Source organism: Crassostrea angulata, chromosome 1 (genome assembly GCF_025612915.1).
Source record: "Crassostrea angulata isolate pt1a10 chromosome 1, ASM2561291v2, whole genome shotgun sequence".
Classification (NCBI taxonomy): Eukaryota; Metazoa; Mollusca; class Bivalvia; order Ostreida; family Ostreidae; genus Magallana; species Magallana angulata.
In genome coordinates this window covers 9,706,992-9,729,703 of record NC_069111.1, presented here as the reverse complement: position 1 = coordinate 9,729,703, position 22,712 = coordinate 9,706,992, and the positions used below count along the sequence as shown (strand labels likewise).

Below are 22,712 nucleotides of genomic sequence, written 5' to 3'. Positions count from 1 at the left end.
ATATTCTGAAGTGTTTTAAGCGTCTCTATCGAATAAAAACATAAATAAAATTCAAATCTAAAAATTTGAAAAATTAAGGTTTTTCATTTCCTTCCGGTGACGACCGGAAGTGACGGCGGACGTTCGGATATGCGAAGGGCACTGCGGCCGTTCACTCTCTACCTTCTCTGAAAATTTGAAGTTTCTATCGTAAATACTTTTTGAGAAAAATTGTGAACAAGCAAAAACGTAAAATCTTTAATATCTCGGTACCGGAAGTGACGATCAAAAAAAGCCCGTGTACTTTTCTTACAAATTTTGTCATAAATAAGATCTGAAAGTTTCATGAAAATTGGCTGAAGCATTTTTGAGAAAACGTGACAGAAAAAAAAAAACAATAAAAATAATAGTGAAAAAGAAACAAAGCAATAACAATAAGGTCTTCCGTTGGAAACGGAAGACCTTAATAATCATAATTTGGCTTAGAAGAACAATATACTGTAAGTATCTTACACATATTTGGACTTGCACAGAGATCATAGGAGAATAGGCTTTATTATGTTGTTATTTTTTTAAATTTTATTTGACTGGGTCAAAAAAATAAACAGCCTCCCACCCCCATCCACCCAATTTTAAATATAATTATTATTTACACACATGAAATCTAAGTTTGACTGAATTTTTTTTCAATACACCAATATATGTTCTGGTCTAGAGCCTGGTTTAAATAAGTGCTCAGAATCAGTAAAATGTACTAACAGCCAGACACATTTCTACATCACCATATTGAGTTGTTAATATGTACATGAGTCTACACCTACACCTATAATCACGGCAACTTAGTATAGAAATAAGACAACACTTTTGCCTAATTGTACAACAGTTTGAACAAGAATCAAGCTAACCATTGTTTTCTTGGATACCATAACCAATCTACAAACATTTCTGAATGACCATCAACCCTCTATAAATGCACATGAACGCAGGCAGGTTTAAGCAAAACTTATTTTTAAGTTAGAATATAAGATCACTTTAACAACAACATCCGTCATGACAACACAGTATTAACCATCTTTCATGAGTTGAATTTCAGATTACGAAATTTGAAAATAAATATTGTTGGGGGTTGGAATATAATTTTTGTAGATAAACATGTAATATTGACAATAATATAAGCAAAATTTAACCTCAAAGAAAAAATTTTGCTTTTAAAGATCATGTTATAATAACATGTAACTGTTCAACTACACTGGTGGCCATTCAACCTCTGTTTGATTTCACTTTCTGATGCAGCAGGTCTTCTCTTTCTTTGGTCAGCTTCTCCTTTTTACCAACTTTTTCAGCCTACAAAATAATATTTAAAATTAATTAAGTGGAATGACATATTTTTCTTAAACAAAACTACACTGTGTAATATATGTCAATTATAATACATGTTTATAGAAAATACAAGTTACTGCTGACGAAAAGACTTTTGCTCTAAATATTTAAAGAATTGGAGTGAATAGAGATATTATAAAACTAACGTAGGTAGAAAATATAAGAATAGATTAAAACCAATTTCATATGATTCTGATATCTAATTGGATTAACAGTTTGATGTTATTCAAGCCTTAGTGATATACGAGACAAGTTTGTGTTATACCTCCTCAGCCGTCAGGGTGTGTCCCTCATCCACCTTGGTCTCCAACAGCTCAATCTGTCGGAGCTTCTTCTCTATCTTCTTCAGATTCTTATTGAGATCTTCCATAGAGTCCTCTGTTCTTCCATTTTCCTTCCCAAAACCTGAAGAACATAGACTCATATATAAAAAGGTCAAGTTCTCTTAATTATTCCATGATATTAATTAATGTTTTTGTAAGAAATAAAATGTATTAAACAGAATATTAGACTTTGTTATACTTTCATGTTAAATACTGAAATCTGATTGGTTTAGACGCAGTCGTAAATCTGTTCTAATACCCTCAGCGTTAGCAAAACACTTGGCAACAGGTAACACAACAGATTTTTGCGCGTAAATTATGCGCGTACGGTTTGCCATAGAATTCACTTCATTTCTATATAAAAGCAGTAAAATTTTCTTTAAAAATAAGTCATTCAATATAATAGTAGAATAAATAGTGCCTGTTTGGGAGGGTAATTGAAATTGACACCCCTCGAAAACCATTGTCAACCTCCGCTTAGCGTCGGATGACAATGGTTTTCTCTGGGTGTCAATTTCAACAGTTACCCTCCCAAACAGGCACTATTTTTATAATAATAAATCCTCATTACGTTAATATTGGCTATATTGACATATAAAATTAAATGGATATCTACCATTGTTTAGTTTAGGCACAGCAGAAGGAGGTGGTAACAATTTTCCTGAAATTAAAATAATCCAATCATAAACAAAACAAAATTTGAAAACAAGTACTGGTATTTATTCTAGAATATATACTCAATTACTGGCTATGAGGTAGATTGCAAATTTATTGTCCCAAGAGACAGCAACTATTTCTTGAGGCGAATAGTTGCTGTCGAGGGGGACAATAAACTTGCTATCGTCAGAATAGTCAGTAAATAGGTAATTTTTATACTGAAGAAAACTTTTTTGTTGGCAGTAAAATATTTACAGAGGTATAATCACAATCCTTCAGTCCATTACCTGATTGGCTACGACCTCGACCTATTCCTGCCGTTGATAAACTATATGCAAACACTGCGGATGAACGTTGATTTGACCTCATTGACTGAGACCCTTTTGTGGGTGCAGTCGTCCTGGGGGGACACTGCTGGGGGAGGGGCACCTTGCTGGGCTCATTGTTCTTTGTTTGATGAGTCACATAACTGTTATAATGTACATAACAAAAGTGAAATAGATTGAATATTTGCATTTCCATTGTTCTTTCCCACTGTAAGCCCATACGGAGGAGCTGCAATTATTTCTCTATAATCGCAATTGCTCTGTCAGTATACTATGACGTCATACAGGTGTAATGTTATATATACTTTTCCATGACGTTATAGATTTAAACCACTATACGATACATCATGTGTTTTTCTCCAACTCCATTAAAATTGACATATCTACATGTAATATTAAAACATGTTTTTGATAACATTTTAAAGGAATTACTGTTATAACATATCATTGATTCTGTTAACAAATCTATGTGAATTAAAAAGATACATTACAGTCTGAATGTTTACTTTTGATGTAATAGCTAAATGTCAAGGTCTAGGCTAATACAGGGTATTTGCGAGTGGTAAAATGCAAATATAAGTAATAAACAACGATTATTTAGTGAACATGGCGTTATGAATAGCAACTGCTCTGCTGGCATATTTTCCATGATGCGCTAGCGCGCATCATGGAATATGCCAACAGAGCAATTGCTATTCATAACGCCATGTTCACTAAATAACGTTTATTTCTTAAATATACTCACTGATCACTAGTTTTAATGGCTTTTTTTTTCTCTTTTAAAGTGGAGAATTTACGACAAAGATTTAGTGCTTACAAAAGTGACTAAGGAAATAATTGAGTTTTTTATTGCATTGTAATTTGGCAAGTAAATATTCATGCACGAAGAATCTTAGAATTCAACCTATAAAGCACATTTAGTTAATGAATACTCACGTTGAGCAGTGCTTTGCAATTAAACATGGAATAACAATATCAAAAACAACCTACCTCCTGTTTTCAGCTGGAAAGTGCATCTGTCTGGCAAACTTTTTCTTCTGTGATCGAGTCAGTCTGAAAGTAATCAACAACCAATGAGAAGATGTGTAACATTCCGCTGCTCTATCTGTTCAGTAATCTGATTGGATGAGGACACCTTACCCTGGAATGATCATGTGATCTTGCTTGGCCAAGTGCTGGGGATCTACTCCTATTCTAGGCACAGATGGAATCTCTGTAAAATATTTAATAATAATAATTATAGTAGTTTTCCCCATCATAGAATCTTGTTTCAGTCAAATAGAGAAAAACATGATTTAAGGAGTTTCCTGTACATGGGTAACCTTCATATCAAGACAATTTTTTGATCTTCATGAAATAAACGTAAGCCTATGGTTCAGTTCCACTGCTGATCCAGTCTAGAAAATGACTACCTGGTAAGTCTAATTTGGTGTTAAACAGTGATTTATTTAAGCGTAATTGTATAGTTTTATCAAAGCAACTCTCAGACTTTCTCAGTTCTCAGTATAAATTTTAAGCCTAAAATTCCCTGTCTCACTCCTAGTCCAATTCCAATCTACATGATAAACATGGGTTTATATCATTCTTATACACAAACAGAGAATAATTCAAATTGGTTCTAACCAGTATCCTAAACTATCATTTTAAGCAAGTTTTTTTTCCCTATCTTAATGTGTAACAGGCAACAGCATAGTGCATGATGGATGTGCTACTAATCTGAGACTGAAAGTCATGAGTTTAAAACCTGCTGAAGCTTTTAAATTTTTTAACTTTCTTATAGAGTTTCAAAAAAGCATTTCCCAGTTTATTTCATTATACAGTCTTATAATTCCAAACTGGTGATATATTTCAAAACGAAAATGATGCCCTTTCATAATTATACCGTAATAGTGAAAACATTCAATTCTGTGTGAACTTATTCATAGTGTCACAATGGTTATTGCACCCGCTTATCGTTTGACAGTTGGATCACTGTTACCATAAAAACATGGTAATTTCAATAACTCTGAATGGTTTGCCTTTTTCAACATAAATATTTAAGTAATAAACAGAATGTTTAAAAGTTCAAAGGGATATGATCTTGGTGGTACAAGATCAAATCCAGTGAAGCCCTTGTGAAGCCCAAAGGGTTTCTTAGAAGATCTGATCATTGTAACCAACCAAGTCCTTATCCCTGTGAACTTTTTTAAATGGCTGTTTATTTCTTGAATCTTAATTAAAAAGTAATAAATCTTTTTTTTTCTTTTTGAAAATAATATAATACCGTACACTGACCATCATCCCAGTTTTCTGCATTAGGGATGTTCACTTGTTCATAAACAGGAAGATCAACACATCCTCTGAACATTGAAGATTCCTCTCCAGTCTCTGTAAAAGGCAGATGCATTAAATTTATTCAATTCTTCACTTCAAATGGATTGAATTCAACAGCTATCCAATTAATACTCCCAATATCATGATAAACTAGACTGAAACATCAATATGGTTCAACTTCAAACTGTCTCAAAATTTAATACTCATTCATGGACATAACATTGGTAGATATTTAATTAATCTATTCCCTAATTAAGGCAGTTTTTTTATTGCTTGATGACCTACACAAACGCATTTCTAACTATGTATTTTTGAACAGGGTCAATCTCCTGTTTATATCTTGACCAGGGGACAACTTTTAAAGTTCTATAACTTCTCCTTCTGAGAAAGGCATTACTTGAGTAATCAAGTTTTTGTCAAAAGAGAAATGTCAAATTGGTTCAATCTGTGACTCTGTGTGTAATGTACATTGAAAAGAGATATTTCAAAATTCCTTACCACCAGAAATCATTGCTTCAACCACAGCCCTGTCTGGGCAACTCTCCATGTGCTCTCTGTAATCCTTCTTTAGCATCACATGTCTGGCATTGAGTGGACAGGTGGCCAGCTCATCTGCTTTGAAGTTCTGCAATGTAAAACATTATATACTGAAGTTATTTTTTGACACACACAAGAAAAACATCGCCCAGTAGAACAAACAAACAATTAAAAAAAAAAAACTTGTCACATACATTTATTTTTCAAATGATGATGATCATCTTATTGATGGATGTTATAACAAGTTGGTACTGTGAAACCCCCTATTAGCAGGGCCTCATAATTGCTTTGTATAATTCATAAAGTTATTTTGGAAACTATAGAGTTTTGGAACATATCCTGACAAGTATCAATCCCCAAAAGGGAAAAAGGGAACTTGTATATTTTGTCATTTAACCGGTAACAGAAAAGAAAATTTTAATTACAGTTAACATGTTAAATGAGCAAATTATTAGTTTGCAATTTAAAAATATATGTCAATGTAATGAACTTTTCCACTACCAGCTGAAACGTAAAATTAAATCCTGGTAAAGCGTATCGTTATATGAATATATTAAAATTAAATTAGGCTACAAACTTTTCTACAGTCCATAATATGATATTGCATTCTCTTAGCCTGCAAAACATGGGCTTTATCCAAAGGACATTGGATCATCTTGTCTGGATCATGGACTTTGTACTGTGCCATTACTATTAGTTGAAATTAATCTATATAGAAAAGAAAAGCATCATTGACCAACAGTGTAAATTAAATCTAGAAATATCACTCATGAAAGTAGACCAATTATTCATCTATGAAATTTTAATGCTGGATGTGTGATTTCCATTTATGCATTATAAGAAATAGGGCTTAGTTTGCTCCCCCCTTTTTCTTGCAAAAAAAGACATTATCATATTTTTTCTGCTAAGATTTCTTATAAGTCTTGAACCCTCCCTCCCCTCCCCCCTTTGAATTTGCTTACGAGCCAGTGATTATTAAATGTATGGGAAGAGAGACACACATATTTATTATTATAAACCCTATCTATAAATAAGTACACGTGTATTTTATATATAGATAAGGGATACAGTATGTGTATTTATATATAGGTAGGGGATATATATAGATCTCTGTCATCTCTCTTCCAAGTTCTAATACATTTAATTAAAGTTAACGGTTTATTGATAGAAATTCAGAGGCCCGTGATGTGTGGAGGATGTTCTCTTTTGAGAATATGTGGAGGACATCATTGACCATGAACGTGCGAACGTGCCAATATGGTCAATGGACTTCAATCAATCAGGCGGTCCTACTAAACAGAGAACTCTAAAGAACTCTAGAGAACCCTAGAGAACTCTGGGATTTTTTCATTTAAAAGGGCTAATAAATGCTTTATTATGCATGTAACTGTTCAGTAACATGTTATTCTACATACATTATCTCATTAAAGTTGATTTTAAACTAATTAAAGACAAATTGCCGAAGGAAATCTATTCGGCGTGATCGTCAAACTCCGATCCCGATCTAATGTCATTTAGACATTGTTTCTATATACAGGTTACCTCAAGCCATTGGTATAATAATGCACATAAAAACACAACATAATATATATTAAGCTATCACATTTCAATGATCATATTCTATTGTTATAAATATAACAACTTACGTACGTTATTATCATTGTAAAGAAAAAATGTATCTTGCTTTTTACCGTTAACGAATGACTCTTAAATTTCATTTGATCATTAAAAATGTATTCCTAAAGCATATTGTAAATAATTAAAACAGAAATATAGAATTTGACCACAATCGTGAACATGCCCCTTTAATTTCTTCTGTAAGGAAAAGGCAATCTATGCACTATTTTTAAAGCCTTTATATCACTTAATTAATATTTACAATTTCTAGTGTCATAGTGGATCTCGGATATTCTTTCGATTGTCCATTTATAAATGCATATTCATGGAGAAGAGTTGTTTTATTACACTCAGCCGTAAAAGTATCAAGATTTGAAGTTGACGACAAGCAAAAAGTCAGTATCTTAATTAAAATCATAACAAATCACAAACGGAGAATAAAGACACTAATGCTACAAATTATAAAATATAATTAACCTTAAATAAAATCCATAATAAGAATTATATTAAATGTTGAAAGAATTTTAAAAAGAGTAATTTTAATGGACTTGTAAACTGCTCGGGATCGAGTTCCTTTGAATAATTTAGTCTCCCCCAACTTGATGTTTTGCGTGAAATAATTAATATTTACTTAAATCCAAATATTTTTAATATATATTTCGACTAAAATACAACTTTTTTATCATATAAAATGCAAAAATAGGTTCTAAATACTTTAAATTTGAAAAAAATCCTCAGAGTTCTCTAGAGTTCTCTAAAGTTCTCTAGAGTTCTCTAGAGTTCTCTGTTTAGTAGTACCCTCAATCAGGTGCAGTATTTTAGTCATATGCAATCATGAATGGTTTACTATCGGAATCCATAGGCGTCAGAACCGGGGGTGGGGTGGGGCTAAGCAACCCCACTTTTTTTTCAGCAAAGTTACATATATAACCAGTATCAAAGAGCTTTTTTTCTTTTGCTTGTCAAGATTTTTGATAAGTCTACCCCCCCCCCCCCCCCCCACACACACACACACTTTCAATTTGCTTCTGACGCCACTGCCTTCTTAGACGTTATACAAACACAGCGCTAAAAAACGAGCACTCGATAAAAAAAAGATGAAATGTAAATGCGAGACATACCTTCGGTGCTGACTGCTGACACTTCTCGTATATATAGAACTGAGTGGAATTGTGGGATAGGATATCGGAACACCTCGTGCGTTTTGTTTACATTCTATCACAACCCCCCCCCCCCCTTTTTTTTTTTGGATAACATATCTTCCACATATTTTTAAACAGGCACCAGGAACATAAGTATCATTTAAAAAAATCGTTTATTTATGTCTCTGCAGGCACATAGCATGATTCGAAACAGAGCTAGGATTCAAGGACATAGTATCAGATATGTCATAAATGATAAGTTTCCCAATGCGGCAATTCTGTAGTCTGCGGTGTATTTGGGCGACAATGTCAATAACGAACATTCTCAAGAATATATATCGCTCTTTAATTATAGAAAATTAATTTTTAAAGATTTTTTCACATAAATATAAATTTAGTGTTCACTATAAATCAGAGACATAAATAACATTTAATTTATTTATGTCTCTGTTATAAACAGTGATAAATGAATGAAAAAAAATCAGAGACGTCCAGAAAATATGTAGACAAAAGTTTATTCGGAGAGCAATGGCAGATACGAAAAGAAGGCTACATAACCATGGATAATTGGTCGCTGATCTTTTGGTTCCCAAGCCCCCAACAGATTCATCCATTTGTTAACTGACAGGTTGATGCCTGGGGAGCCGCAATGTATCATTTGACACCCATAACGCGAAATAAATCATTTGGGAGGTCTGGAGAGAGGTATTAACGTGATTAACACTTCTACTGAGAAGACAAGCTATGCGCATTGAGTATTTCAAATCTTAAGTGTGAGAAATCACGGGTCAGTTCTATTTGGGGTGAATAAGACAGATTTTTTACAAAACATGCAGTATCTCTAAAATTTTACGAAGACTCCTATGATTTTCAATACTTGTCCAGCATATTTTGAGTAACTGAACACAAGTACTTGTTTCTACGATAAAGTTTACCACATATACAATATAATATAATATAATAGTTATTATACTAAGCGATAAGTGAGTGTCCACGATGGAAATCTGCAAGCAAAACAGGTTAAGTACTGACCAGAAATAGTTGTGGTTTGTTGAAACAATCGCTTCCTCGTGAACAGGTGAATTACCGTGTCGTCTCATCAATCAGGGTACATCTACATGTACATCACATAGAAAAGTAAACTATTTTATACATAGAAATTAAAAATAAAATTTTCATTTGAAATCGTGTCCAGGTACCTTTAACTGGACTGACGATAACGATGCTTATATATTCCGACTACAGTTTCGACTGTATACTTGTCACAGGCACGTAGCATCGTTTTTGAAAGTGGGGGGGGGGGGGGGGGGCAGACCCATCCAAAAAATCTTTACAAGCAAAAGAAATAAAAAAGGGAAATTTAAAGTTTCCAAAAATCTTCAAAATCCTAATCCGGGGGGGGGGGGGGGGGGGGGGGGGGCACTCAACTATACTTCCAAAAAAAAATTCTTCCCTACCAAAATTTGTTTCCCTCCAAATCATGAAATTCCTAATCCGTGGGGGGGGGGGGGGGGGGGGGTAATATTCATTTGACTACTCATTTCCTTTTTTTCATATCAATTTTTTTACTAACTTCAAAAAAAGTGGGGGGGCCAACTCCATTATAATTCATTTTTTTATATGTAAATTTTAAAAAATTTCTTGCTGCGAGAAAAAGTGGGGGGGCCAGCCCCCCCCCCCCCGGCCCCCCTGATGCTACGTGCCTGTGTCATGAGAAATGTTTGTTAAAAATGAACCACTATCAATCAACAAGGGAAGTAAATTGTTTGAAAACTTAAGTTTTGTACTCAACCGGAGTACAAATATGAGTGTGAAAAAGTTATATAATCTCGATACCTCGAGTACGATTTGTAGCACAGAGTACGATTTGGAGTACGAGATCGTACTCAAGAGTTTTATAACCTCGGGGCCAGGTTTTATATAGTATGCCCTGTTTATAAGTGAACTACAGTCAACAACCTGCACACCAACAAATGCTATATCTCCTTTTACAATTACTTGGTGGATTTTTGTATAGGATCGACCTGGTAATTGCTGTCATTTCAAGTCAAACATCTCTGTTGACTTTAACAGCTGTTATTTTTCCCCATTGAGAAAGTTCAGAGGAAAATAAAAATAGTTTTATCAGATTCTGTTTTCATGGGGTAGAGTTGTGTATGCGACCACGAGTATTTGAATATATTAGTGGACGACTTTGATACATGAACATGGTCTATATCCTCGAGAACAACTTGATACGTATTTGATGGTTCACGAGATTTTCAATTTTCTTTTACGCGAAGACAACCGAGTCTCGCATGGAGTGAATACACAGGTCAATCCTTCTTAACTTTTATTTTGCGATACGCCTTTTAAAGTTTTTCTTATACCCATGAGTTTTTCTCACAGGCACTTGTTTCTGAGAAAAAAATTTACCCTATAATATAATGATAACATTATTATTATACTATAGGGTAAATTTTTTTCTAAGAAACAAGTGCCTGTGGTTTTTCTGCCGAGTCCACATAGCTCTTTACCAGATAGGACTGTACACAAATTACAATGCCCGCATATATCAATAAACAAGCAATATAGGTCAAAGACATCATTGAACGTTACAAACGTTAATCTTTACTCACAAGAGATTTTTAGTTTTAAATTTCAATTTTAAACCATTTACAATGCTTCCTTTCATATACTTTCTGTTTATCAATCACCAATCAAACTGTTATATTTAAGCACCCCCCCCAATCTCAGTGAGATTCGTCAAAAGTGAAAATTTTTGACGTCCATCAATTTTTTTTACCCTCGACGAATCTCGCTGAGATTAGCACCTCCCATGAAAGGCTCAGTTTTGTATAGGTAACTTTACTTTTTGTCAGACCAACTGTTTTCTTTCTGTTGGAAAAAGGAGAAAACCAGATTTCTATATATTTTTAATCTTTATGCATGGACCAATAAAACTTGTCAGAGATAAAACATAATAAACTTCATAAAATTTGGTGGTATCAGTTTTCACACCTCTTAACTTTCTTTTCTTCTCGTTGTATTGCCCATATGGAACACAGATCCACATCAGCTTTTAAAATACTGTACGCTATCTTAGAATAACTTCTGAAATATATAAAATACACCTTTCCCCACCTCTCACAGATAAAACTGCTGTCGGAGATCTAGATCTATGTGTATATCAACATAGTGTAACAAATAATGACGAGTATCAAATATGAAAAGGAAAATACATCGTAAAATGTTTTTGTCTAAAACAATGAAATAAAATATTATAAAACATACAAAAAAACTAAGTTCCTAGACTTAGCAGACTAGCACTAGTACACAACACAATCAGTGCATTGCTTTGTTGGTATTCTCTCCTCAATTAGAGTCTGATTTCTGTTGAAGACTCTCCCCCTGTTTTGACAATTTTCCCTTCATGGCAACTTTTGCAGCCTGAAAAAAAAAGACAAGATTTTTGACATTTGTTATGAAACTTTGTAGAATTGGTTAAAATAATTTGAGATTAGAGGGTCATGAAATTGTGAGCTTTTCAGCTCTTTTCTGAGGAACTGACATATTTTGACAGATACTTTTAGAATTAAATTTTTTTTAAAACAAATCATGGAAAAAAAGATCACAGCTCACCGTAAATAACAGAGTACGATGCAATATAGTGAGCTGTTATAAATAATCAGTACATGATATTGCATTAATGTGATGCAAGAAGACAGGTAGAAATATGCTGAGACAGTGACATGCAAGTATAGACTACCTACCTCCTCAGCCGTCAGGGTGTGTCCCTCATCCACCTTGGTCTCCAACAGCTCAATCTGTCGGAGCTTCTTCTCTATCTTCTTCAGCTTCTTACTGAGATCTTCCATAGAGTCTTCTGATCCCTCATCGTCCTTCACATAGCCTGAGTAATAACAATTATTTACATTTAAACAATGAAGCATCAAGAACAAAATAGCTATTCTTTATGTTGAGAATGTTGCTGCTAAAATTATAAGTAAGATTTTTTCAATTTCTCAGTTAATTACATAATATTGTGCAGTTTTACAATTAACAACATCACAATTGTGATGAAACTAAAGACACCGGACTCCTTACCATTATGGTTCTGTTGTGGTATTGTGGGAACCACGAAGGAAGGTGGGGTGGTCACTGCAAAACATCAAATTATAATAGCCTGATCTTCCCTTTAAAATACACTTATGGTACTATTTTATGATGAAACCAATAAGCAGTACTTCCATGCATTATTATTTCACATCAAAATTAAGCCACAGAAATTAACCTTTCGCACCATACGATTTGTTATGCAAATTATGTATGTTTCCAGTAACATTTTGTTAACTTACCATTAGTTGCCCTGCTTCCTCTACCAATTCCTACACTAAACACTGGGCTGCTAGACTGGTTCTCTGATCTAACAGTGGACTGGGGACCAGACTGGGCCATGGAGGCAGCATGAGGTACATGACCGTTCTGGTAGACCACTCCCCTCCCCAGGGGCTGGGATGGGTGTCCATTCATCTGGGCCATTGTTGTTCCTCTCCCCGCGGTCGCTGTTGTGCCACGCCCCCTTCCTCTTCCCTGTCCAGCTACGCCTCCAACAGAGTCGTTTCCTGAGCCGTTTTGACTGCCTGCTGTAAAATGCATTTAATTATGTACTGTAACATCACAAATATCTATTGGGGATGATTTTTTAAAATTTTGATGATAAAAATCCCCATGAACCATTTTATATCAAATATCATAGAAATTTTGAACAAATTAAAATTTTTGCTTTTCTGTATGTGAAAAACACATGAAAAACTAAGAAACAAACATTTGTCAGTACCTGGTAGTCCGCGCCCTACTCCCGCCATTGACAGGGAGTATGCAAACACTGTCGATGTTAGCTGAACAGACTTCTTCTGGTTAGGAAGATAGGTCTGAGCTGCAGTCTTGGGCAGGCGGAGCTTTGGCTGTTCATCCTTCAGGTGATCGTAGTCAGATGGCTCACTGTACTGAGCGACGTACCTGGAGAAGCAAGATTCAATTTACTGAACTGAACATGTATAGACCATTCAATAAACTTGTTAAAATAATTTTTTACACATTGATATTTTTATCAATTTTAATTTGGCACCACTGTCTTAGATGAATGCTGTGACAGGAAATAACTCATAATCCACCAAAACACTGTTCTTTTAATGAATGAAAATATGTGTTGTATATCGGAACAATAATGAGTTTGTCTACAATGAACAGATAGATTTTTCAATAAAAACATAAATAAAACCACTATAGACAAAATTGTTTAATTTAAAGAAACTATAAACCAATTTTTTGGGCATAAGATCTTCATGCTCAAACACAAAAAAAGGCCCCATGACACTTACGATCGATTTTCAGCTGGAAGGTGCATCTGCCTAGCAAACTCCTTCTTTTCAGATCGCGTCAGTCTGAAAGTAAACAACAACAACCAATGAGAAACTGTGTAATATTCCATTGCTCTATCTGTACAGAGATCTGATTGGATAAGGACAGTTTACCCTGGAATGACCATGTGATCCTGCCGGGCAAAGTATTGAGGATCTACTCCTATCCTGGCCACCGACGGAATCTCTGTTAAACACATAAAAGTTACTGTTAACTTAATGCATTTGCCAGACTTGGTTTTAAAATTGGAGAAAATTACTAACTGCTTTAATCATCATTTGTTTAATAATATTAGGTAAAATATATATAAGACTTAAAATAATTTTTTTTGTGGTTAGGAATGTTGAGTCATTATCGCTATTTGAAAGTTGAAAAGAGTTTCAATTTGATCAGGTGAGCTAAAGGTAATCTGATGGCGTGTTTTCCTCTCAGGAATTCTGACCTTAAGTGGTTATTAAAATTTTCCTTTTCCATCTTTTAAAAATGTATTTTAATAAAATCTTAATGAGTAAACTAACCAGCATCCCAGTTTTCTTCACTTTCGATGTTAATCTGTTCATAGACGGGAAGATCAACACAACCTCTGAACATTGAAGCTTCTTCTCCATTCTTCTTACTGCTCTCTGTAAACACAAATAAACAAACACTATACCAGTTGTTTATCCATGTAAAAAAAACAAAAACTCTAGAAATTTAATAAAATTACAATCACAAAGAACATGTATTTGTTTGATTTTGAATGGACCAAGAGTTATTCTGATGGGCTTACTTCGTATTCTTAGCAGAGGGGCAGCTTAAATGATACAAGAAAACAGGTTTGTTTGTGTATACATTCGAGAAACATCCAGAATGTCATTAGACTTTGTTACCTGTATGTAACTTACTATATAGAAATCTCATCTAGTGATTTTATATGGATGGGACAACCCAAATGTGAACAAAGAGAAGATGCAAAATCTAAAATCACGCCTGAATTTGGCAATTAAAACACTAATAAAACATGCCTAAATTTTTCTATCTAGTTTTGCAAAGGCATTACAACTGTTATTCATATTTCACATTAAACATTTTAATCAATAAGACCTGTCTTCGTGTCTACAGTGTCTTTCTATACATAAGGCATCAGAAGACCACAAGTTTCTTGAAAGAGCTTTTATAGTGCTGAAACGAATACCATAAATCAGTATTCGAATATTCGTGAGTGCTATTCGTTTCGTATTCGAATATTCGTAGACGTCATAGACAATGTATTAAGCATATATGATAGTTTGTATTACTAAGTGGGTGTATGTGTAGACTGCTTAAACATGTCAGTTCGAAATTGACACTTAATGCATGAGTACTCCATTGAATTGGGTGCACATTTAATTTTTAAGCAAATAATAATATACTGATTTTTTAAAAATCTCCATCAACTACAATCAAAAGATTTATTACTTCTTTAATAATATACTGCAGTCCTGACTCCTGGATGAGACCGATACCTTACTTCGTAAGTCAGTCCAAATATTTCCGCCATGTTTGATATAGTATTAAACAGAAAACTGATAACGCTCATAACTCCGGAAATCTTGTGTTTATTTAAAAAAACAAAACAAATTATATCGAGGTATCTTTTAAAAAAAACTTTCGATGTACCTTTCGATATTAACTCTCCGTAGCTCACACTCGTTCAAACAGTTAAGCAATTTTTTTCTTCACCGTCTGACATGAATTCGATGTAAACCCTGCTTTTACTTTCAAGGTAAACAAGCATGGCGGAAGAGTCTAATACTGGGTTAAGTAATAGACTCTACCAAGCATGGCAGTCATAGATGGCTTTATATTTACTTTCGTTCCGAGTAAAATGAAATAACACAATGCTGCATAGTTTACAGTGCTTGATATGGGCGTTTAACATGTGATCGAATATTCGAATGCTAAATATACATTCGAATATTAGAAATTTACTATTCTTTCGCGAATATTCGAACATTCGTTTCAGCACTAAAATAAAACATTATAAATAGGTTTGGTAAATAAATGTCAATCAATACGGTAATTTTAAAACCAACAAAGAGCTTTAATGTGCTTAATTGACAGGTGTGAATAGACCAGGTAAATTTGATGGATTTGCTTTTAGCCTTAATCCGATATCTGTGAAATCTTTACTTATTCTAATTCCAATTACCGTCATTCCTACATCAAGCTAGTCCCAAATCTATTTCAAACTGTACTTTGACCCATTTTCTCATTCATTCAATTTATGCATACAGAATTCATCCCTCTGCATGACATACTTTAAACACATTCATACCATATCAGTCTGCGACAAATCCCGGGAGTCCGATGCCCGGGGCCTGGTAAAAATGAAAGAGGGCATGTGAAACTTACACACTTGCAAGCCCGATGGGCATGTAAACTTTCAATCTCCAATAGATACTTTATTTACGTTCGTCGCCATTTTTTATAACATCGATTCGTTCAATAAATTAACTAATATGAATAAATCTTCGTACAACTTAACTTAATTCGAATCATACAAACGTTTGCAATACTCGACTGTGTTCGTAGATATGAACGTGTCTTTTTAACGTCGATGGCAACAAATTTGCCATGAGATCTAGCCATGATTCCTGGGCTGAAATACCTGACTTACATCTTTCTGTTGTTATAGGTTAAAATGGAAGGAGAGACTGTCACTGAGCACTGGCGTCGGAAGCAAATTGAAAGTGGGGGGGAGAGGGGGGGGGGGGGGGGCTAGACTGATCCTCAGAAATATTGAAAGAAAAAAACCTAATTCCCAAAATCATAACTTAGCAAAAAAAGTGGTGGTGGTGGGGGAGGGGGCTGGGGGGGGGCGGGGCGCTAAGCCCCCTAGCCCCCCGGTTCCGACGCCTATGCTGAGAGTGACACAGAATCAGATTCTGATAGTGATAGTGATAACGAACTAACAGAGCTTGAAGTTGAAAGAGAACTAGAGAGAATATAAATACATAAATGCAGATATTAACTTTAAGAATAAAATGACTTTTATAAAACTTTTCTGTGAGTTTTTTCTTGGGCATGTAAATTTTTGTTCGGGCTGGTACAATTCATTGATTCACCTGCCCGAAGGGCAGGTGTTGAAAAAAAAATTTGGTAAAGACTGCCATATTAACCAAGTACCAGGGAATTTTATGATAATTGTACATGTAACTATATGAATGCTTAAATCATCATATCCAACTTCCTGCATGCAAATGTCTATTGAAGCACATCCATCAATTCATGATTTGGAAAGAACACACACAAGGAAAATAATGATCATTCCTACCATAAGCCAGCATGGGTTCGATCACAGCTTTGTCGGGACAGTTGGCCAAGTGGTAGCGGAGCTCTGGTTTTGGCATCTCGTGTCTGGCATTGAAAGGGCAGGTCGCAAAGTCACTGCCTATGTAATTCTTCAGCAAGACAAAAAATAACTTAGCATTATAACCTACTTCAATTACATTAATTCTAAATGTTTCTCTTCAAAATCTGTTACAATTCATTGTTTAAATTCTCTTAAAAGATAAAAACAAACAAAGCTAATTTAATCATATAACACAATAAAAAAAAAAATAAGTAAAACATAACATATTTATCTTCCCTTTTAAGTTTCACTTAAAAACAACTTTAATTTCAAATAATATTCTTAGAGCAATAGAAATTTCCCGGAACCAAATTTTCCATAAAGTACAAAAACAATTGGCAACTGAATTAATAAAATATTAAATATCATCTAAATAATACTGACCTTTCTGCACTTCATCAGGTGATACTGCATTCTCTTGGCCCGGATCATGTGTACCTTGTCATATGGACAAGGAACCATTTCCTCGGGGTCAGGAATTTTGTACTGTGCCATGGTGTCTCACTGGAACTAAACAATATGAACCAAAGATGAAGTTAATCGCATCAAACACTTTATAGAATATGCCTTGTCATAATAAATTGAGTCCATTGACACAGGAACTGACTAAAACAACAAGAGGATTAGAGCTAACATAATCTGATTGGATATTCAACACCAGGCGTTGTTTTATACTAATGTAATGTGTGTATGTTTGCAGATTACACAGAGTGACAATGACTATTTATATTGCAATTAGAAACATTTCCTTCACTGACACGACATATGAGCCAATCAAAATAAATAACCTATAAACAATATAGTCATTTAATCATGCATTTTAAAAAGCCATGTAACAATGCCAAATAAAAAATTTGTTGGTCTGACACCACATTATTTTAGTTTTAAAACATAAACTTCTTTCCCTGTCAACCCTGTATAAAGCACTCTAATGTACAATTAACGTTAATTGCTAACTTTATCTCTAAAATACTTCTGAAGCCCTGGCCATATTCAAACTGAGCTATTTGTCACTACGACCCCTACACTGAAGCAATAAAGATTAATTAGTTGAACAGCTGGTGAACATTTCACACTTACTGGTTGGATTGAATATCATGTACAAGTGTGATATGTTGATAACATGATTTAGCCTTTGTAGGAAATAATTTTTTTTCCTAGGGGAGGAAACTTTTTTACTACACAATTAATTTCCTTTAATGCTGGTTAAGCATTTACACATACAACTGCAATGGATAAAAGTATTTGATTTTTAAAAAATAGCTATATATTGGTCTTGTTAGATCCTGATAACAGGTTAATCACTTGAAAACATCAGGTTATACAAGGACAGCCTCAAATTCCTAAGTACCTTATAATGTTTAATATCTTGAAACTCACACAGAATCAATGTTTTAAAATCAGTCATACTTCATGACAGCCTCAAAGGACAGGGGCATACAAGTCGTTGTATACAGGTCCAATACAATCTCCAGATTTAGCTATATAGCTTGAAAAAGCTAAACAGCTTTATTAAGCTATTCAGGGTAGTTTCATTTAGCTTTTTTGTCATGATACATTTTTCTTAAATGTATTATTTTTTCAGTATGTATACAAAAAATTGCACTTTAGTGCAGTGATAGTTTTCAAATGGAACTGTTCTGTAAACAATGCATGTAAAGATTACTCATAAGTTTGCGTCTCCTTAAAAGACTTTGCACTAAAAGTTTTAGGGCAACTGATTCATGACCACACAGTTACTTCTTGAATGAAATATAAAGGAGGTCAGTTATGGTGAACAAGATAATTGATTGGTATTAATTTATCACAATGCGAAGAAATCATACTTATCCACACCTCATTGCACACAAAGTGGTGAACAGTTACCCAAACAATAGAAATATATTTTTTTGCTTCAAAGTGTTTAAAAGCTGCAGTGTTAAAACGATCTTTAATTTGGGTCAAGTTTATAATGGTCAATTGTGCAAATATGAGTAGCAAGTTAATTGCGATTTTGTGTCCATTTCTTACAATAAATATTTTTTTCAAAAACTGCATATATATATAGCTTTATAAAGCTATTTTGAATAGGTTTATAAAGCTATTAGCTTTTTCAAGCTATATAGCTAAATCAAGAGATTGTACTGGACCTGGTATAACCCCCAGGTGGAGCAATAAAGACGACCGATTTTCAATATCGGTAAAAATAATAATTTATGGCATATTTATAAGCATGGTTTATAGTATTAAAGTCATGGTGCGAGTCAAACATATGCTTTCATTCGGTATACACGACAGATAAAGGTTTCCAAATTAAGCTGCACAGCATTTTATGCAAAAATCATTTACTGTTCTAAATTGCAAATTTTAGGTATGAATGGGTCTTGACTCCATCCTAAAAGTACTTTTATTTAAAGCATAAGTTTATATTCATTTTTATTAATGATTTATTAAAATGGAATCTAGACCCATAATCTGTCAAAATTTGTTATTTTCACAAGAAACATTTCACGTTTATAAAATTATTAATAACTGTCAAACAATCAAAGTTATTCAACATTCCTGTATTGTATTACCATAGCTCAGTGAGATAGGTAGAAAGAATAATCTTACTGTGACCAGGATACGCTCAGGTCACAGTAGTTAAACCGGATCCGTAGGACATCTGTCATTTTTACGATAGAACATTCTATCTATGAGATAGGCGGAGGCTTGTAGACTATCCTTATCAAATGAGAGGGTGTTCGAATCTTAGCCAAATACTTAATACCGTATTTTTCCAACAATTAGTCGGTATTTTTTTCATCTGAAGCAGAGCACCCGACTTATCGTCTTGTTCGACTTGTCGTAGGCTCGTAGTCAGAAATTTTTTTAAAATAGCATTAAAAATCTTGGTTTTAATCATCTTGAGTTGGCTGTGTGATTGAAAATTACGTTGTTGAATTCACTGTTCATCTTTAATAATTATCATTTTCACTCATCTGTCAACACTTAAATACATAATAATAACAACAGTTATTAAAAAATGTTACATTGTCGTTTATCAATTAAAAGTTTTACCGTTCCGTTTTTATAAACACATCGTCACATGGTTCTATGTATCACTAGTAGGAAGATAACATTGCGCAGTAAAATTGAAACCAAGTTTGAATGGAAGAAAATATTGCAGTAGGTCCAGGGGATGTTTTTTTTTAATTTAATTATTTTATTTGTAAAGAGTTGTTAGTGGAAAGTATAAATCAGAAATATTTAATGGTCAAATTCAATCTTAAAATATGTAATCGGCAATTATCAATACTACTGTTTATACAATAGGCTGACACCGGTTGTGTTAATAATCTTGCCCTAAGGCCGAGATCTTTACAGCAATTTCACTCCCTGTGTATATAAAGAGTACCGTTATAAGAGTGATTATAGTTCATTGATTAATTATTGTCCAATTCTTTGATTATTGTTAGATAATTTTTTTAGGAAACGTATGTATGTCGTATATCGTCATTATCAAGTCGTACAAATGATCGATCTATTTCTAACAGTGTCTATGTAAAACAATAGCGTGTAACTGCACTGGAAACAAAGTAAACAAGTTTCATCAAATCATAGTAATTGCTAAGCTTTCTGCACTTGAGATCCCCCTTTGAAGTCCGACACGAGACAGGTGCATGCATATGACACCAGAATTGTTAAACAAACATTGACCACGCGCCGAGTCAACAGGTGGCTGATTACGTAATGGCGAATACACTGGCGATAGTCAGAGTGGATACTTATTTTAATGCTTGGGAATAAAATATTTCTGACAAAGTAAGTTTAGTTTTGCATAACACGCGATATCGGGAATTGTTTAAAATGCAAGCGACTTTGTAGAAGTTGCCGGTATTTGAAAATTTGATGCATAAGTATAAAGCGTAATTGTTTAAATGTTAATCATTAATAATAATTGGTAGCAATATCGGTGACATCGTGGCATCATACACTGATAATGTTACTGCAGTTTTATAGGCCATTTTGAAGTGATAAGATCGACGTATGGTCTGAGATCATAGGATTTTGTTAAAATTTTGGCTAAAAATGGGCAATTCGACGAGTCGTCCGCATCGACGAGTCGTCGGGAAAATACGGTACGCTCTAGATAGCAATAAAAAATATGTAATGTTCATGTTCTATACACACACTGTTTATCAAACAATGTTTAATATCTTAAAACTCACACAGAATCAATATTAACTAAACATACATCTTTTGATATAGTTTTTTTTTCATAAGTCCTTGATTATTTTAATTTTTTTTGCTTATTGAAAAGTTACAGCCACAATCCATTAGAGTTTCATCAAGATAATGTGCCATTGCTTTAAAAGAATGTTTACTTGAAAGTACAAATCGCAGTGGCAAATAAAACAAGATGTAAAGAAAATCTTTACCCGATTTGAACGAAAAATGACTCTTATTTGGTAGGTGAATAAGTAAATCATTTATGTGTTTGACCATCAATGGTGATGTCTGATAGACATGTTAACATTTCGGCGCCAAACTTTCATCATAAATATTCTACTGATATTTTCCCACAAATTTAGCAAGAGAGTTCACATTAAACACTTATTGTAATTGGGGCGGTTTAGCGAAACATCACAGATACTAAAGTACACGTGTTAAATGAACCCCACCTATTTGTATCTTCCATTCTGCGATTCGCGGGAAAATGGTGGGCAGGTGGTTAAAATGGTACGAATCACAGAAGTGACGTGACACTTTGCTGAGCACGATTTTTCTTTCTTACCTCTCTAAACTTTTTAAATTTATTCCTTTCTTCCATTCAAATGTTTCACTGCTCTTCCTTACCGTCCAAGTATCGAATAAACTTTTCATGCAAACTCTGACACAGTGTCAGACTCAGTCAGTCAGTGGGCCAGTGAGCTGAGTGACACTCTTCGGAAGGTTTCGGAAAGTTGTTAAAATTTAGCAATCTTCGAGCCCGATTTAAATAAGAGTAATGAAATTTGTACACCCCACCTCCTCCTCCTCCTCCTCCTCCGACGACGACGACGACGAAGAAGAAGAAGAAGAAGAAGAAGAAGAAGAAGTAGAAATATACAAATAACGTTGGACAGTTATTCTTTTTCAAACTTGATATAACACTTTTTATATTAAAAAACATATAAAAAAGTTTGGAAATTTTGATATACCTTCCTTCGGGATTAGTACCTTTTATAGCTATTGTTTGTCGGGGCCTAAATGAAAAGTACGCATAATTATTAATTACTACACTTTATATCTCTTTTTTAAATTTTGGTGGTTTTTAATTATATTTTGTCACAACCCTTTTAAAAAATTTTGATAGAATAAATGGTGTTTTCGCAACTATGGTATCTGACTTGTCTTGCTTCATTTTAGGCAGAGGTCAAATCATTGATGTATTTGATTATAAATTGATAGCGTCATTCAATTCAATATCATAGCTATAAAAGGTACTAATCCCGAAGGAAGATATATCAAAATGTCTAACCTTTTGCTCCACGTCTTAACACATTGACAATGTAACACGGAAGTATGACTACAGAATTATTGTATGAAAACCGTACAAAACGACTAAAGACTCTTCAATAGACGTACCAAGCATTTCTTGAAAAGTGGGATAATATGCCCAAATTCTTAAATAACAGATACTCGACATACTTGCACCTAC

At 34.0% G+C, this 22,712-nt stretch overlaps 2 protein-coding genes across 2 annotated transcripts; both read right to left on the bottom strand.

The window, feature by feature from the left end:
* Positions 1-449: 449 nt before the first annotated feature.
* Positions 450-8,316, bottom strand: LOC128182272 (uncharacterized). Its single transcript, XM_052850864.1, has 10 exons — positions 8,254-8,316; positions 6,093-6,223; positions 5,477-5,603; positions 4,940-5,032; positions 3,806-3,878; positions 3,656-3,718; positions 2,627-2,808; positions 2,299-2,343; positions 1,625-1,764; positions 450-1,323 (listed from the first exon to the last, which is right to left on the bottom strand). Exons 2-10 carry the CDS (start codon positions 6,201-6,203, stop codon positions 1,240-1,242), a joined length of 918 nt encoding a protein of 305 aa, XP_052706824.1. The 5' UTR covers positions 6,204-6,223; positions 8,254-8,316; the 3' UTR covers positions 450-1,239.
* A 2,856-nt stretch (positions 8,317-11,172) lies between these two features.
* Positions 11,173-21,964, bottom strand: LOC128160119 (uncharacterized). Its single transcript, XM_052823393.1, has 11 exons — positions 21,807-21,964; positions 17,435-17,560; positions 16,973-17,099; positions 14,196-14,300; positions 13,791-13,863; positions 13,638-13,700; positions 13,094-13,275; positions 12,612-12,899; positions 12,361-12,414; positions 12,027-12,166; positions 11,173-11,703 (listed from the first exon to the last, which is right to left on the bottom strand). Exons 2-11 carry the CDS (start codon positions 17,543-17,545, stop codon positions 11,629-11,631), a joined length of 1,218 nt encoding a protein of 405 aa, XP_052679353.1. The 5' UTR covers positions 17,546-17,560; positions 21,807-21,964; the 3' UTR covers positions 11,173-11,628.
* Between the last annotated feature and the right edge of the window lie 748 nt (positions 21,965-22,712).